Source organism: Solenopsis invicta, chromosome 16 (genome assembly GCF_016802725.1).
Source record: "Solenopsis invicta isolate M01_SB chromosome 16, UNIL_Sinv_3.0, whole genome shotgun sequence".
Classification (NCBI taxonomy): domain Eukaryota; kingdom Metazoa; phylum Arthropoda; class Insecta; order Hymenoptera; family Formicidae; genus Solenopsis; species Solenopsis invicta.
Window position 1 is genome coordinate 26022033 of NC_052679.1, and position 24771 is coordinate 26046803.

A 24771-nucleotide genomic window follows, 5' to 3' on the forward strand; every position below is an offset into this window, starting at 1 on the left:
TATCTGGACATCCAAAAGTAACCGAATAAAATTTGAGAGATGCCTAGTAAATATCTTATATGAATTAATGCTGATTTTTCACAACTTTGGGCATTTATTAATTGAATATTCAAAAAGAAATCTAAAACGGACATAATTTCCAATTATTCTATTTTCAATTATATGTAATTATTGTTAAAACAAACATTGAAAAAACATATAAAGAAGTTTACGAGTAATTATAAATTTGAAGCGCAGGATTAATTTATATAGAGGAGAAGGTAGTAATATGGCACTTATTTACACTTTATACAATAATTTGTTAATAATTAATATTTTGTATTGAAATTTGAACAATTATATTTGTCAAAGTATATTATTTAATAAATTTTCAACTCAAAGTTATGAAATATTTATTACATAGGACATAATTTATAAAAATGTGACAACACTTTGTATCATATATAGGTGAAAGAGAAAACAGAGTGGTAATATGGCCAAAAACAAATTAAGAAAATTAATTTTGTTTAAAAAACACAGTATTTTGTTAAAAATTATATATCTTAATTTTTTATCGTTTAGAATTTTTTTGCGTTTAGAAACGTTAGAGATTATTTTATTTTTGTTTAACATTAAACAACAAGGATAAAATAATATCTTTAATGTTTCTGATGGCCCTCTAGAGTGACATTTGATGTATTGAAGAAATATTTCGATATGAAAATCTCACTTAAGTAGCCGTATTAATAAAGTGCTATGCAATTGCATAATTTTGCATAACTTAATTACATATTTATATACAAATTACAATTTTTTTACAAGATTTCATCGTACAATTTAATAAAAGTTCTAACATAAAAATTGTGATAGTTGATTGCTTGGAAATACTGTGAATTTCCCGAGCACTTTTTTTGGTCATAATTATGCTATAATTTTATCGTTATGATATCAACTGTCTGTAATATTAAACCGTTATTTGTATGTCTCGAGGACGTGAGTTAGAGTCGTCAATTGTGGTTAATATATGTTTAAAATCTAACATTAAAGTAACGTCTGCTTGCTACCTAAGAATTAACTACATTTTTACACGATGTATTATTGTTTGCAAAAAATATTTAGTTTTTCTGTCATTTATTGTAATATTGTGGTGGTCACTTTGTGGTTGTTTCTCAACAGCCATTGTCAAATTCTGCATATTCAACATCCCTAAAATCCTTAGAAAATACATTAACATTTATAAAATTGCAAATTTTTGTTTGAAGCTCTTTATCAATATTTTAATTGCATCTTTTTCCGCAGATTAGTTATTTATCGACAATCGAGGACGATTTCTCCGATTCATCAAAATTGTTAATCAATTTTTCAAATGATGTGTTTGGACATCTATATATTTTTTTTACCTCATCAATGTGTCCTTCATTTTCCGAGCATATAATTTGTTTTACAATAATTGAAGTATCTTTCGTTACATTATTTTCATCATCGATGGTATTTATAAACGATGTATTGAAGCGTGAAGAAGCCAAAGTCTCATCATTTCTAATACTATTATTTATACTAATAACTGATTCGACAATATGATCTTTAATACATTCTTTTGGACTATCTGTATCGCTTATTATATTTTCTCGCGACAAATTGATATCTACAGAATCAGTGGTTTCAACATCCTTTAATATATTTTTCGTAAAAAGTTCTCTACAGTTGTCTGACTTAATTATTTTGCAAAAACTTGATGAAATATCATAAACTGGAGAGACCATTGAGCAAATATTATTAGAATAAAGTTTGTTTTGCATCGCTCTTTTGGCGACGTGATGTAATGAAGATTTTCTCATAGTTTTCTCGTTCTCGATTTTAATTGACGCGATATTATCGTATTGTTTCACTTGGAGATCATCATTTTTTAATCTAAAAAAGTCATAATTCAATTGCTGGCTAAAAATTGTGTTACTGTTTAAGTGATTTAAAGATGTCACAGGATACTTGGGGATTTGCTGTAAAGATTCTTGATCTTTTTCTAATATTCTGATATCCCTCATATTTTTAGTTGCACTCTCTTTGGATTTTCTACTCTCTGTCGTGACAAGATAATCAGTGAAACTTCTTTGACGTTTCATTGAAGAATTGTGCTTCTCGATTGAGAAAGGATTACTCTTCGAGTTTTTTGTATATTGATCTATTGATTCAATCAATTTATTATTTTTACTTTGTATAGATTCTTTAAAAAATGTTTTATCATTTATTATCGAAAGGTCATCGCTTAAACTTCTAACCATTTTTTCTTTTAATTTTGGTTTTTTTTTCATAGAAATATTCTCTGTATTTTTCTGATTTTGATTTGCTAACGTGATCATTTGAAATTTCTTATTGTGCAGTCTCTGTCTTTTTCCAAGATATATTTTCTTTTTTGCAAACTTACTATTTCTCGTCTTACATTTTCTTTTGGGTTTGAATAGAGTACGCCTAATCAAATGTCTAACATCTTCAGAATTTTCTTTATGTTTGATTAAAGCGAGTTGCTCTTCTTTATAAATATGATGATTCTTAAAGATATTGTCGTTCTTTTCATCTAATTTGATCAGCTTTTTCTTTATGGTTCCTTCTTCCTCCTTAAAAACGGCTTCCCGGCAGTGTTTAAAGTTGTTAGCATCTTTCTCGTTTGACCAAATCATATTTCTTTTCAAAAAGTTGCCTTTAGTATCTTCGTACATAATGTCTTGCCTATTTTTCAGTATGTTAGTATTATCTTCTTTTAGTCCGATCTTGTAGCTTTTTAAAAAATCTCTTTTTCCCTGTTTAAATAAAATCTTCTGACTGCCCTTAAAAATGTTGTCCTTGTCTTTGTTTAATCTAATTAAGTTTGTTCGCATTGAAGCATCATTTTTCTCTGCTCCATGGACCTCTTGGTTACTTTTCTTATTTTGTTCATCAATCATATCTTTTTCCGTAGCTGTTTGCATTAAAACCTCTTTTCCTTCTTTAAAAGAAATCTTCTCGTTACAATTTAAAAACTTACTTTTTACATCGTTCAGTCTAATGAAATTCCTATCTGAGACTTTGTCCTCTTCCTCAAAGACAATTACCTGGCTGTTTTTCACAATTTCCTTGTTTACCGCTTCCGGCAGTTGTTGCATTTCTTCGTTTTCCATTACCTGAATGGTATCGAAATCGAACATTTTCGATCGATTGACACTTGCGGTTTGAGGTTTGTATGAAACAATGCAATTTGAACATTTACAGATATTTTGCCAATAATACTCGTTTTCCATACTGTTATGGCTTCTTGTAGAATCCAAGTGCATCAGAGACAAGTGTAGACACTGATGGTTGGTCAGGTGGCAATTGCAATCACATTCTCTTCTTATTAAATGATCCTCGTTGATTAGAACACCTGAAATGCAATCTGCGACTTAGGACTTTTCAAATTTAATAGATATAATCGAGATTTGTGACTAGTTAATATTTGTTATTGTTTCTTAATCTTATCATGCTGAAGACAGTTTCCCAAAACAAATCAAAAAGTGAAGCATAATCCAACATATACAATAACCTTATAAATAATAGAAGAAACATAAAAATGCAACGATTTTTTATGTTACATTATTTACATAATCGTATTTTGTATTTTGGTATTTTTTGAATTAAAATTAAAATATATATATTATTAATAAGTTGAAAGGAAAAAATGTTATAATATGACTTTTTATTTAGCTTATATAATACACATAGACACTAAGCATTAAAAATTGAGATTAAAATATTATAATTGAAAAAGTTGCATTATTAATTGCATTACAATTGTAACTAACATTTGGGATTGACACGATTTAGTAAGGTTTTGTATTCGATATTTTTTTTCTTTTTGCAGTAGTATACAAGTATACAAGTATACAATAAAATAATAAAAATCGAATAAAATTTCAAGATATTTGTCAAAGTAACTCATCTTTTTGCTCTCTCTCTCTCTCTCTCTCTCTCTCTCTCTCTCTCTTTTTCGAGTAATTCTTATTGCAATTATTTTGTGTTTATGCTTTATCATATAAAAATTTGATAAGTCATCAACGCGGTCTCTAATGTGGAAATAAAAGATTTAATAAACAAAATAAGTCAAATTACAGTTTTGTAATTTTTGTTTGCTTTGTCCTCATTGAATTTTATTTGAAATAATAATATACAACTATTATAATAAATAATATTATACATTATACGATATAATAAATATTACAGTATGCGATTTCAATACAATCTCAATTTACAATGCATCGTTAGGAATGGGAAAACTTATAATACATTCTTAAATAGACGATCACAACCAAGCTTAATAAAAATTACGAAAGATTTGGATTATTTGTTTGCAGGTTTCTGGAAATGTATGTAATTTGATTTTCCTGAATATGTAGTGCAAATCATTATTTCTTTTGTCTAATTTATCGCATCTTATTTATGAAAAGATACAATTGGATAACATTGGAAGACATTTTATGTTCTAATTTTGGACATGTATTTGAGTTGTTTCTTCGAAACTTTTATCTTAAAATAACTCTATGTTTAAAATTTACATGTTATCAAAATTGCTTTAATTGATTTTTTTAATTTATCAGTATGTGTGCTAATTTTTTATTTATTTATATATAACTCATACAGCATCGATTATTGCAGAAAGTTTTCAAAAAGAGTTCAGTCTTTCACATTTCATGTGCAACACTTCTGAAAGGATTCTGCAAAATGTCATACAGAATTTTGTAAATTTTCGAATTGGAAAAAAATTTTTTAATTTTTAAAATTTATTCCGTTGTTTTCGCTGACTATCCAGAACGAAAATTTTTCAAGTCCGCTCGTGTGTTAAGTTTAGGTTAAGTTTACGTTAGGAGTACAAGAATGCTAGTCAAATATTGTTTCTTTTTCTTTTTTTTCTTCAAATTTTGTTTTGTTTTAACTTTGTCTAACTAAATTACACTCCAGGACAATCATCGATAGATGGAATATCAATATGTAGTTTGGACGGTTTCTGAGAAGAGCGATCTTGATGGATGAGGAAACCTGTGTTGTCGGCTTGAGGGAGCATGTTGAGCACAATCGGGGCACTCTTTGGCTCGCTAGGGATTTTCTTCAGATTTCCATCTGTGGTACAGCCAGTACCAGATGGTTAGACAAAGATAATAATTAGCAATACGAAACTAAAGAGTTAGAATAGCAACAGGCTGGAATTTGCTTGGGATTCGTTTAAACTAAGCGTTAATATGCCATTTGACATCAGGACATTTAATAGCGCTTCCAACAGTTATGAAATTTAGAAGCTTTCGAATGCGGAAATTAATAACATGTAATAATGTTAATTTTTCATTTGCAGAATTAATTTGTTCCATTAAAATTAGACGAATTTGAAACAATCTGTTTGCGCGCGCGTGTATATATGTGTGTGGCTAACAAGTGTGCCTAAGTAAGAGCGTGGTCGGTATAATTCGCAGTTGGCAAAAGCTATATTTTAGATCTTGCGCGAGCTGGTAGAAGGCACTTTTTTTTGTGAAAGAAAAGCTCAGTTGTCATTGAAGTTTTGCCACAGTAAAGTATGAATAATGATTCTAAATATATTGGAGTAGGCTCTAGTATCGAGTAGAAAGAAGAAGCGATCTGACATCGATCAATATTGGATTGTCTGTTGTCCCATGCAAATTCTATCGAAAATGTTTGAGTATATATTATTCAGATAAAGCTTGGAAAACCAACAATCAGTTTAAAGCAGTTATCTGGAGAGATTCGTTGGATATGGAGATCTTTGCCGCACGAATTTGCTATCATTTTAATGCAAGTACGGTATGTCTCGAAAATATTAGTAAATTATCTACTGACTGGACATACAAGTATAATTAATATAGTTGCATTTTGTTTCGAATTAAATAGAATGTGTCTATGCATTTAAAAAAATTATTAACCAAAGTCTAAATTAAGTTGACCACACTATTATTAGACAGACTCTATGTGTAATATAATGTTAGATTTGAAATTTGCTTGCAGCTGTCTGCAATAATTAAAGTTCAAATTAAATTTGGTTATTATTACGATTATTACAAGTAGAAAGTACAAATTCTTCGATATTGAATTCTAGAAACTATAACTAGAACTACAAACAAACGATACGTTATATCAGTTCATATTGTAACGCTGAGTTAATTATCAAATATACATAGATCTTAATCAAATCTTAAACAAATTGGTTGAAACATGGCAAACAAATTGGTTGAATCATATCGATTGGTAGTATTCGATTAATGGCATTACAGATATTAATTGTATTATAAATAGATAATGATAAGGTAAGAAGTAGAAATAGATAAGTAGATGATAAGGCTTGTTTTGTTATCAGTATTTTGTATCCAGATAATTATGGAAAATTTAATCTGTATTGATATTTTACAAAAAATCAGCTCTAGATTTCATTGACGAAATATTTGCTCTTCCTCGCATGTTATCACTTTAATTCTTGGTTTGTAATATAAACATAAAAACTTTATAAATCCTTTTAGAGCTACACTGAAAGAAAAGTTTTTTGTGTTGAAGTAAGTGTACTTATTTTAATATCATTTCCTCGATTTAAATAAATATTAGTTAGTATAAAATAAGTTATTTTTAAATTTGGGAAATCTCTTTTTAAATCAAGAAAACGATGTTAAAATAAATATATTTGTTTAAACATAAAAAATTTTTTTAGAGCTGTTTTACAATTTCCGATTAACTTAATCGGCCAATTCAATATCAACTCTGATTGGTTATTTTTACTTAAAATTTTTGGGAACTGAAATTTCACTCTAAGGAAGTAAAATGTCTGCACTGTTAATGATCGTGAAAGTTGCGCCAGTCAAATTCGTTGAAGTAAAATTTATTCCGGCAGAAGTGAATTTTGCTTCAAGGAGGAAGTGAAGAATCATTCTAAGCGAGAGTTACTTGAAAAACATTTATTTTTATCCGAGTGAAATTTCATTTGTATATAAATAGAAGTGAATGTTGATCGAACATCTAAATTGCTCCTACTTGTAGGAGTGAGTTTGTTCACTCCATTGTAAGGAGTGAATACATTTTGTAAAAGTGAAAAATCACTTCAAATGAGGTGATCTCCTATTCATTACAACAAAGAGTGATACATTTTATTCCTAAAAATTTAGAATATAATCAATTATTTCTACTTAATGATACATGCGATTGATCAATTCCAATAGAAAAATCAACCAATTAAGTTAACCGCGGAGGTTGTAAAACTAGCCCTTATACATATGATATTTTCAACATTTTATAGGTAACAATTTAATAATTACAATTGTGAGAAATGTAAATATTTTAAATTAAATGCATTCTGTTACTCTTTGTTTCTCTTGGAAATTAATATTTAGTGTTATTTTGAGTATATTTCGTGTTTACTTAATAAACCAAGAATTGAAAGAATCAGTCAGATAATTTATAAGACATTTATTCAGATTTAAAAGATTGAGAATCAATTTGCGTGAGGCGACTAAAAAACGTCGCCTCCAACGTCACACTGTTCACAAGTGCAAATGCGCTGTGATCATATTGTGTAACGTCACCACAGATGTACGTGTAAAGATTCATAATTAATATAATTAATAAATTAATATACCTAATATAACTAGTGTAATATTGTACTGTAGTGTACGAATTGTAAAGAAATTTAAACATCTGTCGAAATAATTGATAAAAGAGAAATATCTATTGTTTTTATTATTATTGAAAATTGATGTAGTAGCAGTCTTCAGGACTGCTTACAACTCCAGCATAATCGAGCAGGACGTATTTTGGATATTATGAATATTTACTCCGTCCGTGCGTATTGGTTCTCTTTCTTTTAGCTTTCATAAAGACAATTAGATGAAAAACCGATCACACATGATCAGATCACTTACCAGTTCCATGACGAAGATCATCCTGCGCTTTATAAAATTCTGCGAGCTCTTTGCCGGAGCACAGCGGAGTGTCAACTTGAGTAGTACTATTAAATAATGAATAGTCCACCTCGTAACCTTGCCGTTCCTTTGAGTAGCTTACCATAGGGTCGAAACGATGACCCCATAGAATTTCCTGCGGCAGATAACTGGTCCTAGCTTGGGTAGTTTGTCCAGTAGACTCGATGGTACCTTCCAAGATGAGAACGACTTCGAAACGTTCGGTTAACATATCTTCAGCGGATGTATTGAAGAAAGGCGAGGATTCGTTGATCCGATGAATAATGGTGGCTGGCCAGATGAAAAACAGATCGCCGTTTTCACCATCGGTACCTACCACCAGCTCATGCTGGTGTTGAGATAGAACTTCACCCTCTTTGGTCGTCTTACTGCGAATCATTTGTGCACGTACACTTGCACCGATTATGTGACTCTTCCTCATATCGCCCACTCGAAACATGAGACAGAGTTCACCATCCCGTTGACAAATTACGGCGTTTCGCGAAAATAACAAGGTTTGGGTACGTTGTTTCGGTCTAGTCATTTTAGCGAATACGATACCAACCTGTAATTTATTTTATTTTATTTTTTTAATTAAACTTAATTTTTCTTAATTTCGATATTTTACGTACAAGAACTCAACATTTTCCGAACATACTCACCATGAAAGCTTGGATCATGACCCCAGAGATACTCTGAAGGCACATAATAAATATGGCTTCAGGACATTCTTCGGTAGTGGAGCGGCTGCCATAACCGATAGTGTGTTGAGTTTCGATACTAAAGAGGAAACAGCTGGTGAAGCTAGCAATGTTGAGGACGCACGGAATCCAGTTATTCTCTATTTGGAAAGGTGGCAAGTGGTGCTCTTCAAAGTCACCGTGGGTGAAAGCTATTAACCACCAAATCACCGCAAAACCTAGCCAAGATAGAAGAAAGCTCAAGATGAAACACAGCAATGTCCAACGCCACTGTGTGTCCACTAGGGTTGTGAAGATGTCTTGTAGAAAACGCAGCGATCGTCGGGAGATGCGCGATTGCAACACGTTGCAATCGCCATTTTTCAGGACGGCGCGACGACGCAGTTTCCGCGTCGGTCCAGCCCGGTATCGACTCCTGAAACACATATACATATGTGATTTTTAATACACATTGAAGCTCATTGCAATGCAATATGTTTCTGATAATGCCAATTTCAGCTATTATTATATTAACATATTTTGACACATACATATATGATTTCCAGGAATATCATATGTCATTGATTTAATTTTTACACGAAAGAGTAACAAAATTTTACTGTCAAAATATATTTAATTTACTTTCGTCTTTGAATTCGATTTCGGGAATTTGAACATTTAAGGAATCGTTTTATTAGAATATACAATGTAAAAAAATTTTATAATGCTAAACATCTTTTGTTCTACCTTGGGTGTTTTTTTTTTTTTTTTTTTTTAAATTACGAGAAGTAGAACTTTGCCACGTCCATCTAGTGGGACGTATTGCTCGCGGATGATGTGCCCGTAAATAGGACATAATTTTTTACAATATTTTTAAAACTTTGCTGTAACATTGCTGAAGTAATAAAGCGAGTTATTGGAAAACAAGTCTTTTGCAATGTAGCAATGTTGCATCTGTGTTGCCGCAAGCTTCTGTGCAATATGTATCTATACATGGAAGTATTGAGAAAAGTACTAAGCATTAAGTTTATCAAAAAATTCATGGTTTACAAAATATTTTGTATTATATGTTAAAATATGGCGGAATATATAAAATATGTGAAATATCTTGTAAACTTGATTTTTCGATAACTCAAATCTATTTTAATATTTTTATATGTGTATAGAACAACTAGAAAAAAATCGCATTATGTAAAAAAATTTTACAAGTCCATTAAAAAAAAGTAGTGATGACCTTGAAATCTCAAATCTTTGTGACTGAGAAACATTTTTTGCTTGTCATAATATTTGTTCTTACAAAAGAAACAATCTTTTCCTTTAACTTTTTCTCTTATTATCTTAAAAACAACAGGTATTTTAGATTGTCAGAAAATAGGAAATAATTCGTATAGTGTTTTCTTTCTCGCATTCACTCACCACGGATCTCTGCGCATTGTTCGTCATCATTCTTGCACTTTGACATAACGCGTCGTAAAATGTTTCGAGATAAAGACTCCGACACGTCGTGTTATCGAAAAAATAATTTATATGATTTATTCGTTAGTTTTAAATTACTAATTTATTTCAACACAACACTTGCTAAGTCTAAGTATATCACACTTGATTTACACATAGCAACTTGTGTATTGATCTCGATATAATGAATCTTTCGTATTTCACGTTCATATAAAAATATAAAATAATTTATTTATATATATAACTGTATATCAAGTTTGATATCAAACGCGAATAAATCTTGATATAACATATCATGGCATCGATATCCATGAATCACTTGTATATGCTTTAGCATATTGGTTGTCTATATGAGATATCACTGTCAGAGATTCAATGCTGCAGAGAAGACTTTCTCGGGAGCCTGATCTCTCTTTACTGCCGTAAAAAGGAAGTCGCCATTTTAACTTTGAACGATAACCAGCTGTGTAACTGTTATCTACCAATTTACTTATTGCCATGCGTTAATCAACTGCTGAGTCAATGATGGCATTCTTCACTTCCGCCGGGTCGATGATGATACTCTCTCATCAGCTGATCATATAAATCAGTTGATATTTGTTCTTTTCAATTCATAAATTCAATCGAAATTATTAATCTACTACTGTAATGAGAGAGAGAGAGGGGGGGGAGAGGGGGGGGGGGAAGAAAGGGAGAGAAAGAATACTTTTTATGAAATTAGAAAGAATACTTTTTATGAAATTAAAATAAAATTTTATATATATATATATATATATATATGTATATATGTATGTATATATCAATCTTTTATTTATTTAAAATAATTTAAAATAATACAGATTAAAAATTGGCAGAATTTCTTGAAAATTTGAAAATTTGACAATTTAATAAGATAATGCATATACTGACTAAAACAAAAAGCTCTTCTGAAACAAAGTAATAAACAAAATTTTAATTTACCTAATAAAAACAGAAATAATTAAGCTAATGCAATTATTACCAAATATGTTATATAAAAATTTCTCAAAAATTTATCTAGTAAGAATACACATACGAATAATGTAAAAAAAAATTTATTACATTTATTTAGAAATATTTATTAATAAAAAGTTATTATTATAAATAAAAAAAGGTTGTACATTATGTTTACGTATCTAGAATAATTCAGAACTATCTGGTATTTATGTGGGATAAAATTCCACCATTTTTCTTTTATGGGCGGTTTATCCACGCGACCTCGAGCACTTTGTCATTAAGATACCGTGGATCTCTAAGTTTCTTATCGAGCATCACAAGATGCTGATAAGAATAGCAGTTGGTGAAGAATAGACAAATATTAACCATTTTTGGTACATTGTAATCATGTTGTTTGTGCAAAATCGAAAATTCTTTGCAAGCTAAAGAGCAACATACTACACTGACATGGACAGAGAGAATTTCTAAATTGTAATATTTATCGAAGTAGTGCTAGTGAAATACTTACGATACATTAATATTTATTCTATAAAAAAATGACGCTTTAATTAAATTAGTGAATCTTGTACTAAATAAATATTGTAGTCAATATTTTATTAGTGCTATTCGAATAAATATTTATTAAAATTTAGTAATTTTTCCATCAATGTAGTATTATATGATATTAAAAAATAAATTCATAATGTGTTCTTATTAATATTTATATGTCATGTCTACTAAAATAAAAGCAGCATGTATTAAACAAAATTGTGCAAATTAAATATATTAACAAAACTTAATAGAAAAGTTTAAATAAAAAAATTCAGATTATTACAAGCAGAGAATTACTTGTACATTTAATTAATATTTGGCTGAATAAGATTTAAATAACAGTTAAAATGCGGAATATAATTTTATGTTGAATATTTTATCATATAAAACCATTTTTTTATTTTATTCACTTTTGTAATTGGAAATATTAGAAAATATTTAAAATTTTATGAATATTAATATTATATGATAAGACACACCCATATATGTTACATTCAAATTATTTATATTAAATAAGTAATACATGGTCATATTTTTTAATAAAAATTATTATTTATTAAGTGATTATGCGTTTCTTTTCTTGTTCTATTCAACAAATTAATTGAACGTATATAATGTTGCTCTTTGATAATTAATTTTTTTATCAGACTAATCACGAATCACGATAAAAGTCTTCTTCTTAAAAACTTGTGAAAGAGATCGATGTTATCATTTGTACGTTTGCTCTGTTATTATTATATTGCTGTTCAGAATGCAATCACTGTGCATTTTTTCACATATTGCGCAACAATGATATTGGCAATTATTTGTAGCATTTTCTTCATTAACAAAATTCCTCACTTATAGATGAGAGTATACATCTTTACTTGCAAATGTATAAAAATAAATTTCTTATTCACCTTATTAATTATGAAATTATTAATTATGAAATTATTACAAACACTGCTTTAAAAGAGACTTTTTACTGAGAAAATCCACAAATTTTCTTACTAGTTACTTTGAAAAATTAATTAAGTACAATATTTTCAAAAATTTATTCAATTAATTATTTGTATGTCTTGTTTTTAAATCCAATACAATTAAAATAATTATTGTGAACATCTTATTATCAAATTGCTGCTTATAATTGCGAATATTTACAAAATAATTTCAAATTATTTAAAAAAATCACAAGATTTGAATTTTTACGTTTTTACAAATTATTCTAATTCTTTTAAAGAAAACATATTGTCGAGAGAGAAAAAGAAAGAAATATATGTTATTTCAATTGCCTGTTGAAGACATTTCTTTTTACATCAATGGTTTTTTGTCTTTTAAATTTTGTGATACAGTTTCTCGTTTTTTAAAAAAGACTCAAATATATATTTTGTTTTATATAAGTGAAATACTTAAAAAGCGATGTTGAAACGTATTAATTTACCGGCATAATACCTTCATGGCGAAAAATTGCATTTAGCAGTTGCGTTAATCCAATTATTATATATTGCTGCTCATGATACGTACTCTCACCACAAGTTTTAGCAATTCGTAATTGCCTAATTAATATATAGTAATGTAATTTTAACATTCTAATTTCTTATCCTACAATGTAACTTTAATAAACCCATGTTATACGTAACAGTTGCAATATTATTATTGAGTAGGAAATTGTTATATTACTGTTAGTTGGTATTTGCTGGGTGACCATATGAGATTGCGAGGGAATATCTGTGCATCTCTCTTTTATACATATAAAAAAGAAAAATGAGAAAAAAAATATTCAAACGTATTTTGTTCGCTTTACCTGTATTTTAAAGAAGAATACGGATTCTTTGTCACTTGTACGATCATCGGTGTCGTTGGTGTGGTCGGTGGTATCAGCTTTTGTTCTTCCCCGCAATCCGGTGACAAAGACTTGTCGACCATCTTCAATACGTTACCGTTCATCCCGTTCATGACTCACTATAACGCACAATGTCAATCTCAATATTGTATATGACTCCTTTATAGCGGAACAACTATGAATGTAGTCCGTTTAAGGTATTTAGAACAAACACTTTTCTTAATAGAATTCAACATTTGTGTGTTATTCTCGTATCAATATATTTATTTTATCAAGATTCAGAATTCTGAAAAAGTATCACTCTTCTCTCTCGTGATAGTTATTTCTTCATTCAATCTTAATTTATAATTTCTTAATATTTTAAAATTTGTTTTGTATATTTCTTTTGATTTCCATAAGACATTCGAGACATTCAATAGTGTAGACTATAGTATGGACTCTATGGAGATATCCATTTTTTATTATCGTTATTGCGACTTTTCGCCACAATCGAAGAATTTTTAAATTAAATTTTCAAGTCTTTAAACGATAGTCTCTTAAAAATACACATGCGAAATTATTGAGTCCTCAGTACTTGTGCGTTTCTTTTTTCTTCAAATTTCTTTTCCATGGATATTTATAGTTACCCATTGCAAAGCTCTTCTTTCAAGCTCTTGAAGATTTCTCATCTCTCTTTAATCAGTTAATATTCTTCTATTGAATTTCTTCTCTGTATGAAAGCTTGCCGGCCATTTGTTCTTCTTTCTCAATCTTTGTGTTCAATCATGATTCCTCACTTCATATAAATAAAGTTTGTGTTTCGAATTAGTCTTCTAATTTGCGCTGCACTCATTGATAAATGATCAATCTTCCGAGATGATTCGATCAGTTGGATGACGCGCGCTTTGATCGACGAAGACGAATGTAGTAGTGGTGGAAGATCCACCGCTGGAGGATAAACTGTTGCGAGCAACTGGTCATCTACGATCTTATATATACATACTAAGCATTGAGCGCCATTTATCGGTCGTTAACAAAATGCTATTTATTCTTCCTATTCTCACACAGAAAAGGTGATTATTTGCGTCGATTACGTCACTCGCGCACGACGAACAGATGATTGGTTTTGCTTTCGGCAAATCTGTGACTGTCCAACAAAGTTTTGATATAGATTATCGATTACAATCATTTATTTTATTAGATTTCAAATAATTGTGGTGTTTTTGTAAACATCTTTTAATAATTTAATATTTATATATCACGCGAAAGTGTAATAAGACATGAGCTGAATGGGTTATAGTTATATGTAGTTTAAGACAATAAATTTCAAAAATTAAACAAAAAACTGTTAATTAAAAAATTGTTACACTCGGAAAATATTGAAATTGACATAAAGATTTTCTAGAACTCTTTCTTTAAAACAAAATCAGAAAAAAAATTTTAATTAATTTGTGAATGTCTTACAATTTTGCTAAGCACTTGATAAAATGTTAAAAGTTATGAAATAGTGATAATTTCAGCCATTTTTTAAAGATCTAATATAATTTTTGAAAAAAAATTTACTCTGGGTGATATCACATCTTATAAAAGAATGCTCGAAATATAATATTTCAGTCCATAGGTGCAAAACAGATTAATGCCTTGTGATACTTGTCTAGGATACGATGTTTTAGCAACAATTTGTAATATTGATATCACACTCGGTAAGAATTACAATAATGATAAATTTGTTACTTTTAATTGCACACTTTCTCTACATACAGTTTTGCATACTTTTCGTTTTTCTTCTTTTCCTGTGATTATAACGAAGTAGTCACATGATCGGTAACAGTCATATGATGCAGGTTGTCACACTATCCGTCACACGAAATGTACAAGGTGGGCTGAAATATCAATATACAGGGTGATCGAATGTCACTGAAAAACCAGATATTAATTTACACAGTTTTAAATTTACAGTTGTTGAAAATATCTTTCAGCATATATATATATATATATTTCTTTCTTCTTTTCAAAAAATATAGATTAATGAAATTATTGTAAGTATAAATTAAACATCAAAACGTAGAAATTTATCGTCGTTAACGCACGATGAAATTATTAACTTTGTAGTAATGTTTAATTACTGTTTAGTAATTAAAACTTGAGAAAATATCACAATTATTAATGGTTATTGAAATTTTGTTAAAAATTAACGCGAGCGAGGCTGCTGACAAAGAAAGATGAAAGATGAAAACGACCTCGCAATTCACGCGCACGATTCTCGTTTAACTGACTGACTGATGTCGCGTACTTCTTATCAACCTCTTGGCATCTCGTTATCAGGATCTGACTGGCTGCTGATGAAATTGCACTGATGTATGCAAAACTTATCCAGACAAAATTGTTAAAATTTCTTACATTTAGACCGAAAAAAAAAAAAAAATTATTAAACATTTAATTTATTTAAAAAATTATTAATTCATCGGAAAATGTAGATAAAAAATTTTTTTTATCAGAAAAGTAAAATAAAATATTTTTTAAATAATTATTTATTAAACTTAAACGTACATATATTTTAAAAATTTATGAAAGATATATTAATAATGTATACTACCGTGCCAAGGTATAATTCAATATTTACGCTGAAGTTTACGCTCTAAGATCGTCTTCTAGCAGGAGATCTGTATCTAAGATATCAAAAAAATCTAGAGACGTTTTCAAATGCATTTTAAAGAAGAGCGACAGAGCTTCGAATTTATATTTAGTTTCGTCTTTACTATATTTTGCTTCTGTAAATTATAAAATTAATATTGTTTTTTAACGTTAGATTTTTTCTTATTTTTATCTATGATCCTGAGTTGTAACTTGATAAATAAAATTTTATTTAACTAGAAATTAAAGAAAAAGTAAAAATTTAAAATTTTAAAAGAAATAAATAATATTTGTCTTAGAGACAGGGAACCGAGAACAGAGAAGAAATAAATATACGAGTACTGTATATTTTAATAATAACAACCTTAAATGTGACACAAAAATAACAAGTTTGATAATTTAGCATTGAAATAAATATTTATAATGTAAAATGTAAAACAACTGTACCAACCATCTATTTCGTTTGGACCTCATATGAATAAATCTTTTCGTCGAAATATTTAAGTTCTTATGTTCCATGTAATCAACAATTTTGATTCATATGAATTAAGTACACAGAAAAAGATCAACTCGGTTCTTCGATATCATTCACGGCCGGACCAGATCCAACTAACCGATGTTATCACGTGGCGATAACGAACCATTCAATTAAATTAACGAGCAGCTCGTTTCAACAAAGGCTGCATGATCGATGATCTTTTTTCTCCTTTGACGATCGCAAAATTGAACGTACTTTCAATTCAATAATCATGAAGTTTTACTTTTAACAAGTTTCATAAATTTTAGATATTTTAATATCTCTGGCGAAATTTTGCTTCATAATATCGTATCTCATAATGTTTTCATGAATTTTTTTTGTTTGAAATTTATAAAAATTAAATTTTGATGTAACGTTAAATAATTGAGATAATGATGGAAAAGTTGGATCATTTTTACATCGAAAATGTATAAGTAGAGGCGGTTTTGCAATGACAAAATTCTCTTTTCCATGTAAGAACCATGCCTGTCAATGATAAAAGTAAATACCATACATCAACCGTTCCGTGGCAAATACGAGAATAAGTCTGTCACCATCAGGCACAATTTACGCGCAGTTGATGTTTCGTCTGTATTACATGTGTTACATGTGTAAACAAGATTATCATACATGTGTTTATCCTTTATCTGCTACATTGCCTATTTATCAGATATAATGTGCGACATTATTATCACAACCTACATATGTAGGTACATATGTTACATGTTGTATGTTTTGCGTTGCAAAAAAGCATTTATATATAATTACATAAACAATTTATGTCAAAATTTAATCATAATAAAATTATTTTGATGACAGAAATTAGTACTTTTACCGTCATGTGTCTGAAATGTCTCTGCAAGGTTGCAACGTCAAAATGTACGCTTCAGTCTGCAAGAAACGCAATAATATTTTATTATAAAATATTACGGAAGTGTTTCGATGAGGTTGCTGTTATATTCTCTTTAATGTATATATTTGTCTCCTATAAAAAGTACATATAAATACTTTTAATTAACATATAAAAATACAAATACGAGTAACATTAAGTATCGATGCACGTATTTTTTGTTTCCAGAAAATAATACGTGTGTATTTTCTTACTCAAGTTAGAAAAATAAATCATCGATACCTCGTGCAATTTGTTTTTTTTACATACACGTTAATTATAATTATAAATATTATGTAATACATACCTAAATATTATAATTTAAATATTATACATACCTTTTACGTGAGACAAATATGTTAAGGTCCTTCTCAGATTCGACGTTACTCTTAAATGACGGCTGTACGCTGCATGTACACGTGCTAAGTTTGCTGACATGTGCCGTCCCAATGAACACTTCGCAGCAATATGATATGCGCGCACATTTATACTACATTGCAAAAGATTTCAAATATAAAGATTGTAGAAATATTGCAACTGCAATGATTTAAAAAAAAAACGTGCGATCTCATTACAAATGTGAGATGATATACATAATTGAGACGTTGAAATGTTTCTGCAACACAACTGAAATCTTCTGTGCTATCACATTGAAACTTTCTGTGAATAATTCAAGAATGATGTAACTCACGAATGATTAATCATAAAGATGTTTTGTCGCTACTATCATTTTCAACATTTAAAATACTTTGTAAAATTATTTCTCATGTTGTTAAAATTATCGGGATCTCCCCGCAAATACATCCGTTTAAGTTTAACGTTTCAATTATCGAAGTACGTCATTCTGTTTCTTTGTCTAATCTGTTTAAAACACTTACTGTAGAGAGCACCTGTCGAGCAGAGGCGCCGATAATTATTTGGCAAATATGATATGCCCGTTTTTAGTGCGGCACTCTTCCAAAAATAAACAGCTACTTTTGTACCAGACTCATGATTTTGTTTGATTTGTATTTTCAATACACAGATAGAATTTGCATTATCTGATAAAAAGTAATAATAATAATAATAATAATTTAATGAATCCAGCAAACACTAACAGTAATACGAGAGAGGAGAAGAAGATAATATGACATCCATTTTTATTTTATTGAATAACTTTGTTTATAATTAATATTTTTATTCTTAATACTGAAACTTGTACGATTATATTCGTCAAAGTGTTGTTCAACAAATTCTAAACTCAAAGTAATGAAATATTTATTATTTATAATAGGGTGTAATTTATAAAAATGTGACGCACTGCATAATCGGTGGAAGAAAAAAAGTGGTGGTAATATGGCTAGCCTAAAAATAATTTTCTAAAAATCGGATTTAAAATACTCTGTTAAAAAAAGAAACACATTATTTTATTACAAAATTATATATTTTTAATTTTCCACCATTTAGAATTTTTCTGATTTCAAATTTTCCTGCGTTTAAAGACTTTAGAGATATCATAAAAAAATATTATTTTATCTCTGTTTAACTTGAAGTAACAGTAAAATATATATAAAATGATACCGCTAACGTTTTTGAACATCGCCCTTTAGAATCTTAATTGATTGAAAACGTTGAAAACGTTTAAAAGCGCTCAAAAGTAAAAGTGCTTTATAACAATTGTTAGTTGTTGTGTATTGGCATGTTAGCGCCATTAAAAAATAGCGGGCTACTAATTGTATAATTCCATAAACAATTATTTGAATTCGTCACCTAATAACAGAGATAATGAAGGTAGCCATAATACCTTTTTCTCCTCTAATCTCAATACTGTAATTACCTACTCAATAATATAAGTAACTGTTACGTAGTACATGTGCCATATTACATTGAATTGTTGAGTAAAAAATTATAATATTGAAATTATACTATCTACCGATGGTTGGTGTCTGCTGGGAATCTTATACGCGACTGAACCAATCTGATTCAAATAAATTCTTACCTAGTAGAATCTTGTCGACCAATACCACCGGCGATACTGCTGCTCTGAGTGCTGACCCTAATAAGGGTGACATTCCTCGGTAAAGTAGAAAGTGTCGAAACGCTTTTTTGACCTAGAAGAAGAGATTCCGTTGCGCTGTCTAGCGATTCCTTTGCTTCCCTTCCTCTCTGTTGTTCCTCTTTCTCCTCTTCCTCGATAGTTCCTGGAAGCCGAAAGAGTTTCGGCAATTCATCCATCCTTCTTCTTTTCTTCTTCAAGAAAGAAATCACTGTAATTTCGATTCCATTCTGACGACACACTCTTTCTTTCTTCTTTTCTAAATTTGCTGAGATCTATCTTAACACCAACCATCTCTATGCATCATTCCTTCAATTTTAATTCATGTGCACTGGTTGGTCTTTATTTAGTTCCTTATTATTTATTCCTTTTCTTTCTTTCTTTCTCAGTTGCAATGCAATAATTTCGGTTTGATCTTTAAAATGGGATACCGATTATTCAGCGTCGCTTGATCTTCTTAAGCTTTAGACTCTTGTTATCCTGTGTGTGTGTGTGTGTGTGTGTGTGTGTCTGTGTGTGGAGGGAGAGAGAAAGGAGGGGGGGGGAGAGGAGAGAGAGAGAGAGAGAGAGAGAGAGAGAGAGAGAGAGAGAGAGAGATTGCATTTAATAAGTATTTTTTACATATTACAAAATTACATTTCTAATTAACTAGCGGTTTGTTACGTACGTATATTACGTAATAGCTCTGAGTAAGTGAAATAAGTATTTTCTTCTCGCTCTTATAAAACGATAGATGTTACGATCAATAAGTTTGTCAATACCACGAGTCTGTCAACATTTGATTGAAAATTTTTAATCATAAAAGAGGTAATCAATTAGCAATTACGCGAATGATTTTACTCAACAAAACGATATAAAATGTGCCTTTAACTGGTGATATTATTTGCGTATAAATTTTAACACGTTTAAGTTTCAACACATTTTGCAAACCAAAAGTTTTAAAACTACAAATTTAAATAGCTACGTACAAGATATTTGAAATTAAAAAAAAAAAAAAATATTTTATTTATATTTAGGAAATGTAGATTATGTGTTATAAATTTTTATTCTAATTTTTTACGTAGTATGGAAACGCTGTCAATTTAGTCATACTACTGATGTCCTCTAACTGCTTTCACTATTACATTACACTATAATTTTAATTAAATAAATCAAATTTGATTAGTTGGTTTGCAACTTTTTCTAAATTAAAGTTTTTTTTATTTTTTATTAATTTTGTGTTTATTTTTGTTACTTTTTCTATTTATTTTTTTTGTACATGATAAAATTGATACTGATAACATTCAAAAAATATAAAACAGACTCTCGAAATTGACAAACGTCGCAAATAGAGCCGAAATGTCCGAATAATTACTCATTTTTATAAAAATTCTAAATTTTATTTATTTTTGCGCCTCAATTTAATTACCGCGCCTGACTCATATAAGTCGCTTTGTATATTTTAATCTTTGATAACGTTTATTTTTTTTTTCGAAAAATTTGTTTTTTAATTGTGTTAGAATTAATAGAATTTCTATTTTAAGAAAAAATTCCCTCAAGAATTGAACTGTTTTAAATTATTAGAAAGATTATATCGGTTTATATAGGCCAAGTTTTTAAAATATATGTACTTTAAAGCGTACCTTTAAAAGTTACAACAGTTTTTCTTTACTTTTCCAGCTCACCCATCGATCGCACGTATGCGCGTCACGCTTACGACTGTTTTAAATTCACCCATGTTCGTTCGCTCTCTCGAGTCACATGAGATCTCGCCATAGCGTTTATCTCTTTACAGCGCGCGCAGGCGGTGATAGTACGTATGACTTAATCACCGTACACGCATAAAACCCACATTAAGCAATATGGTATAAAAAAATGACAAATGTACTTTTGTTTAAAATTGTTTTACTTTTCAAATATATAATATTTTTGTATGCTTACATTTATAAACTTCTAATTTCTATATAGATTTATAGATTTTCTAGACAGATTTGTCGAATGCAAAAAATAAAACGAAAAATAACATATTTTTAATTAAAATAATTTCTTTTTATTTATTTTAACAATTAGCTCACAATTTTTTTCAATTTCTTCTAAGCTATTTGCAAAATTATTACAATATTTGCTCATACTTTATTTAAATAATTGTGAAGACATTAAATAGAAATGGAATTATTATTCTGCGTTAGAAATTCTATAAAAGTCTGAATATAAAAGCTAGACGTTATATAATTATAAGATATGTATTTGTAATTTCTATAAGCAAAGATACGCTACAAATATTATTATAATATTGTTTTTATAATGTACATTGATATATTTTATTTATTATTATTTATCCATGATTTTAAATATTAAAAATTTATGTGTTTGTAATTACTGTATTATTGTTTTTAATATATATGTATGTAATATTATCTTTATCTGCACCGTAGAAAAATTACATGTCAAATTTTAATTTTGAACACTATACTTTTGACTCACTATTTAAAGTGTATATTTACACATGTAAGAGTAGTTATGATTTATAAATTATTTTTCTTTGTATAGTAGTTAAATATAATTTGTAAAAACCAATTTAGAATTAAAGTTTTGTTTATAAAACTATTTACGTAATAGTTTTCCAACAAATGGCACACAATTGCAAAAATTCTAAAATATATTATTATTATTGTAATTTTTCATTTTTAACAAGAAGATGTATTTATACAATTAAAGAGATAAAAGAGCACATAATTTTTGTAAGGACACATTTATTTATATTTTCAATAGAAATTGTGTAATTTTTATACATATTTAGGTATATATAATTTTACATATTTTTTTACAATGTATAATATAATGTTTAATATTATAATTGTGCAATTAATAACACATACGCGCGTAAAATTAAAAAAAATTCTAATATTAAATACTGCGTTTAAAATGGACTTGATATTATGAACTTAATACGGCGTGACGCACTTCTCCGCTCGTTTCCTGCTGCGCCGGAAACTTAATGGGCACGCGAGGGCATATGAAAGCCTCTATTAACCCTATATAGATTTGCGGATTCATTTCCGCGCAGATCCTCTGTGCTCGCGTGTCAAATCGAATTCAAATTCCAAATATGTATAAGATCAAGCGGATCCTGACAGCGCTATTTTCTAATAAAAAGTTATATTTAACTTTAATGCGCAACGAATTTTGTTCGCGTTACTCATTGATACTGATTGTGAGTTTTCCTTTGTAAATTCAAAGTTTAAAGATAAAAATAATTTTCCGTCTATTTAAAAGGAAATATCAATTAATTTTAAATTTTTGATTTTAAAAGAATTATTTTTCGAAAAAATACAAATAAAGTTAGATTTTTTTTTTATATTGACGTGAAATGTAAAAATATTTTATTTGCCAATTTGATTTTAAATTAATTTTATATAAAATAACGTAAAAGTATTTATAAATATTGTTATGATTTTATATAAAACTCTTCGTAAATATAATCCTCAAATTTTTCTAATTGAACATTGCTTGAATCTTTTACCTAAATAAAAGATTCGAGCAATATTCTTCAACTTTTCCGGAATATAGAGTCGCTATTATAATAAACATTTTTAATGTAAAATCTCAAATATTGTTATAAATAAGAATCGAGAGAGATAAAGTGTGTGTATTAGTCTAATCAGAATGGCATCTCTAGAATCACGAAAATATCCTTTTACGCTTCATCACTTTATCTTGTACGCATTTTGAAACACTCTGTTTATATTTTTTATTTACATACCTCCACAAATATCGTGACGATTCACTTCCAAATTGAATTAAGAAACACTTTTTCTTTTATTTTTTCTTATCGGCATTTCGATGTTTCCCAGTGAATCTTTATACATTGTTGTAAAAATGCTAGCTGTCGCGTTTGCATTTTTATGTGGATATTTCACAACGAGAAAACACATATATGATATATCGACGACAGAGCGTTTGGCGAAACTACGAGCTAGCTCGTGGCATTAACGAAAAGACGCATCAGCAGGCTTTTTGAGTGACGTCAGACGTCCATAGCTGTTTCACCTCTATATATCCCTTCTTCTCCTTTTCTCTCCTATTTCATCTTATTTCTCTCTTTCTTTTTACTTAATCTCGCTAGTCGCTACCTCCTCCCACTAACTTACGATTGAGAATCGACGCGAAAGTTCCGCATCTTCACGGTCGAATTCGTGATATCATCCATGTCTTCTTCACATCCAACTAACTGCATTTACACCGCTCGAAATATATGCGAAATATGTGCATTCTCTATACTTTTTCATAATTCTTTTTATCTCTCTATCAAAATGTCGATCATCAATTTTAACGCTTACAAGTGATTGTAATCTTTTATATAATTTATAGAGTATGTATCGGTATACAAGATGATTCGTGTAAACGTGAGAATTGCAAATAACTCAAAAAATAAGCCTCTTACGAAAAAGATGTTTCAAGTAAGAATTGTGTGATTTTGTAGAGGAAGTGAGATGGTGTAGCAGTTTGACCTTAGGTCATTTCAAGGTCAACTTTTTTTTTTAATGACAACCTGTACTCTTTTTTTTACAGATTCTCAAAGTTGAGTTTACGGCATTTTCAAAATGTTACTTTTGAATTGATTTCGATGTCGTCATTATTGTCAACGTAGCATTCTGATGACAATGGCTGTCGTCTAGGATGACAGTTGTCACGCTAAGAATGAAAAAAAGGGTATCACCTTGCAAACAGTAAATTACGGTCCGTCTGTCCTCGGTCTGATATGTAGATTATTCAACGTTGCTGCGTCGCGAATTACGCGTTTTATGTTCACGGATCTATTTATTGATGAAAATCTGTCATAATAAGCAATTAATTTTATAGATCAACGGGAGTGGTGACGGGAGGGGCGGGGGGTGATTAAATAGCAAAACTATATTGCAAACATACGTTATATATATATATATATATATATATATATATATATATATATATATATATATATATCTATATATATATATTTTTTTTTTAATTTAACTCAAATTTGAATAAAACAGGAATATAAGAATCATAAACATTGAATATGTACACGAAAAGTACGTTTTTTGTTAAAAAATTTAAAAATTTAGCTACACAAAAATCTAAAAATATTTTTGTTAGATCCTCAAGATAATTATATAAAATCTAGCTCTTGCTAGAATGTCAAAAGTTTTTGTGACATTGTTCATCATGCTTGAACTTTCTTTATAATTATTTTGATAATGATCCAAAAAAATTATGTAATTATCTAATAAATATTGGTTATTAGAATTCTTGATGCACATAAATTTTTGCTCGATTCGCATACATTTTTTCAAAATTT

The 24771-nt window shown here is 29.0% G+C and overlaps 1 protein-coding gene across 23 annotated transcripts; it reads right to left on the bottom strand.

Annotated features, from left to right (window-relative positions):
• Positions 1 to 367: 367 nt before the first annotated feature.
• On the bottom strand, positions 368 to 24348 carry LOC105193868 (G protein-activated inward rectifier potassium channel 3). 23 transcript variants are annotated; one of them, XM_039458716.1, is made up of 9 exons: positions 19395 to 19645; positions 18295 to 18456; positions 17755 to 17906; positions 17363 to 17512; positions 15150 to 15259; positions 13359 to 14523; positions 8597 to 9050; positions 7896 to 8499; positions 368 to 3373 (listed from the first exon to the last, which is right to left on the bottom strand). In XM_039458716.1, the coding sequence occupies exons 6-9, from the start codon at positions 13508 to 13510 to the stop codon at positions 1284 to 1286; spliced, it is 3300 nt and encodes a 1099-aa protein (XP_039314650.1). In that variant the 5' UTR covers positions 13511 to 14523; positions 15150 to 15259; positions 17363 to 17512; positions 17755 to 17906; positions 18295 to 18456; positions 19395 to 19645; the 3' UTR covers positions 368 to 1283. The 23 variants fall into 23 exon arrangements, with proteins under 23 accessions (XP_039314650.1, XP_039314652.1, XP_039314649.1 ...); XM_039458718.1 differs by having other exon boundaries at positions 15138 to 15259; XM_039458715.1 differs by having other exon boundaries at positions 13359 to 15259; positions 17363 to 17418.
• Between the last annotated feature and the right edge of the window lie 423 nt (positions 24349 to 24771).

Coding starts and splice junctions, on each gene's coding strand:
- LOC105193868 (XM_039458711.1), bottom strand. Junction 9,051..19,394: donor GGTCGACAAGATTCTACTAG/GTAAGAATTTAT, acceptor TATGTGTTTCAG/GAGTCGATACCGGGCTGGAC. Junction 8,500..8,596: donor TCATGATCCAAGCTTTCATG/GTGAGTATGTTC, acceptor AATAAATTACAG/GTTGGTATCGTATTCGCTAA.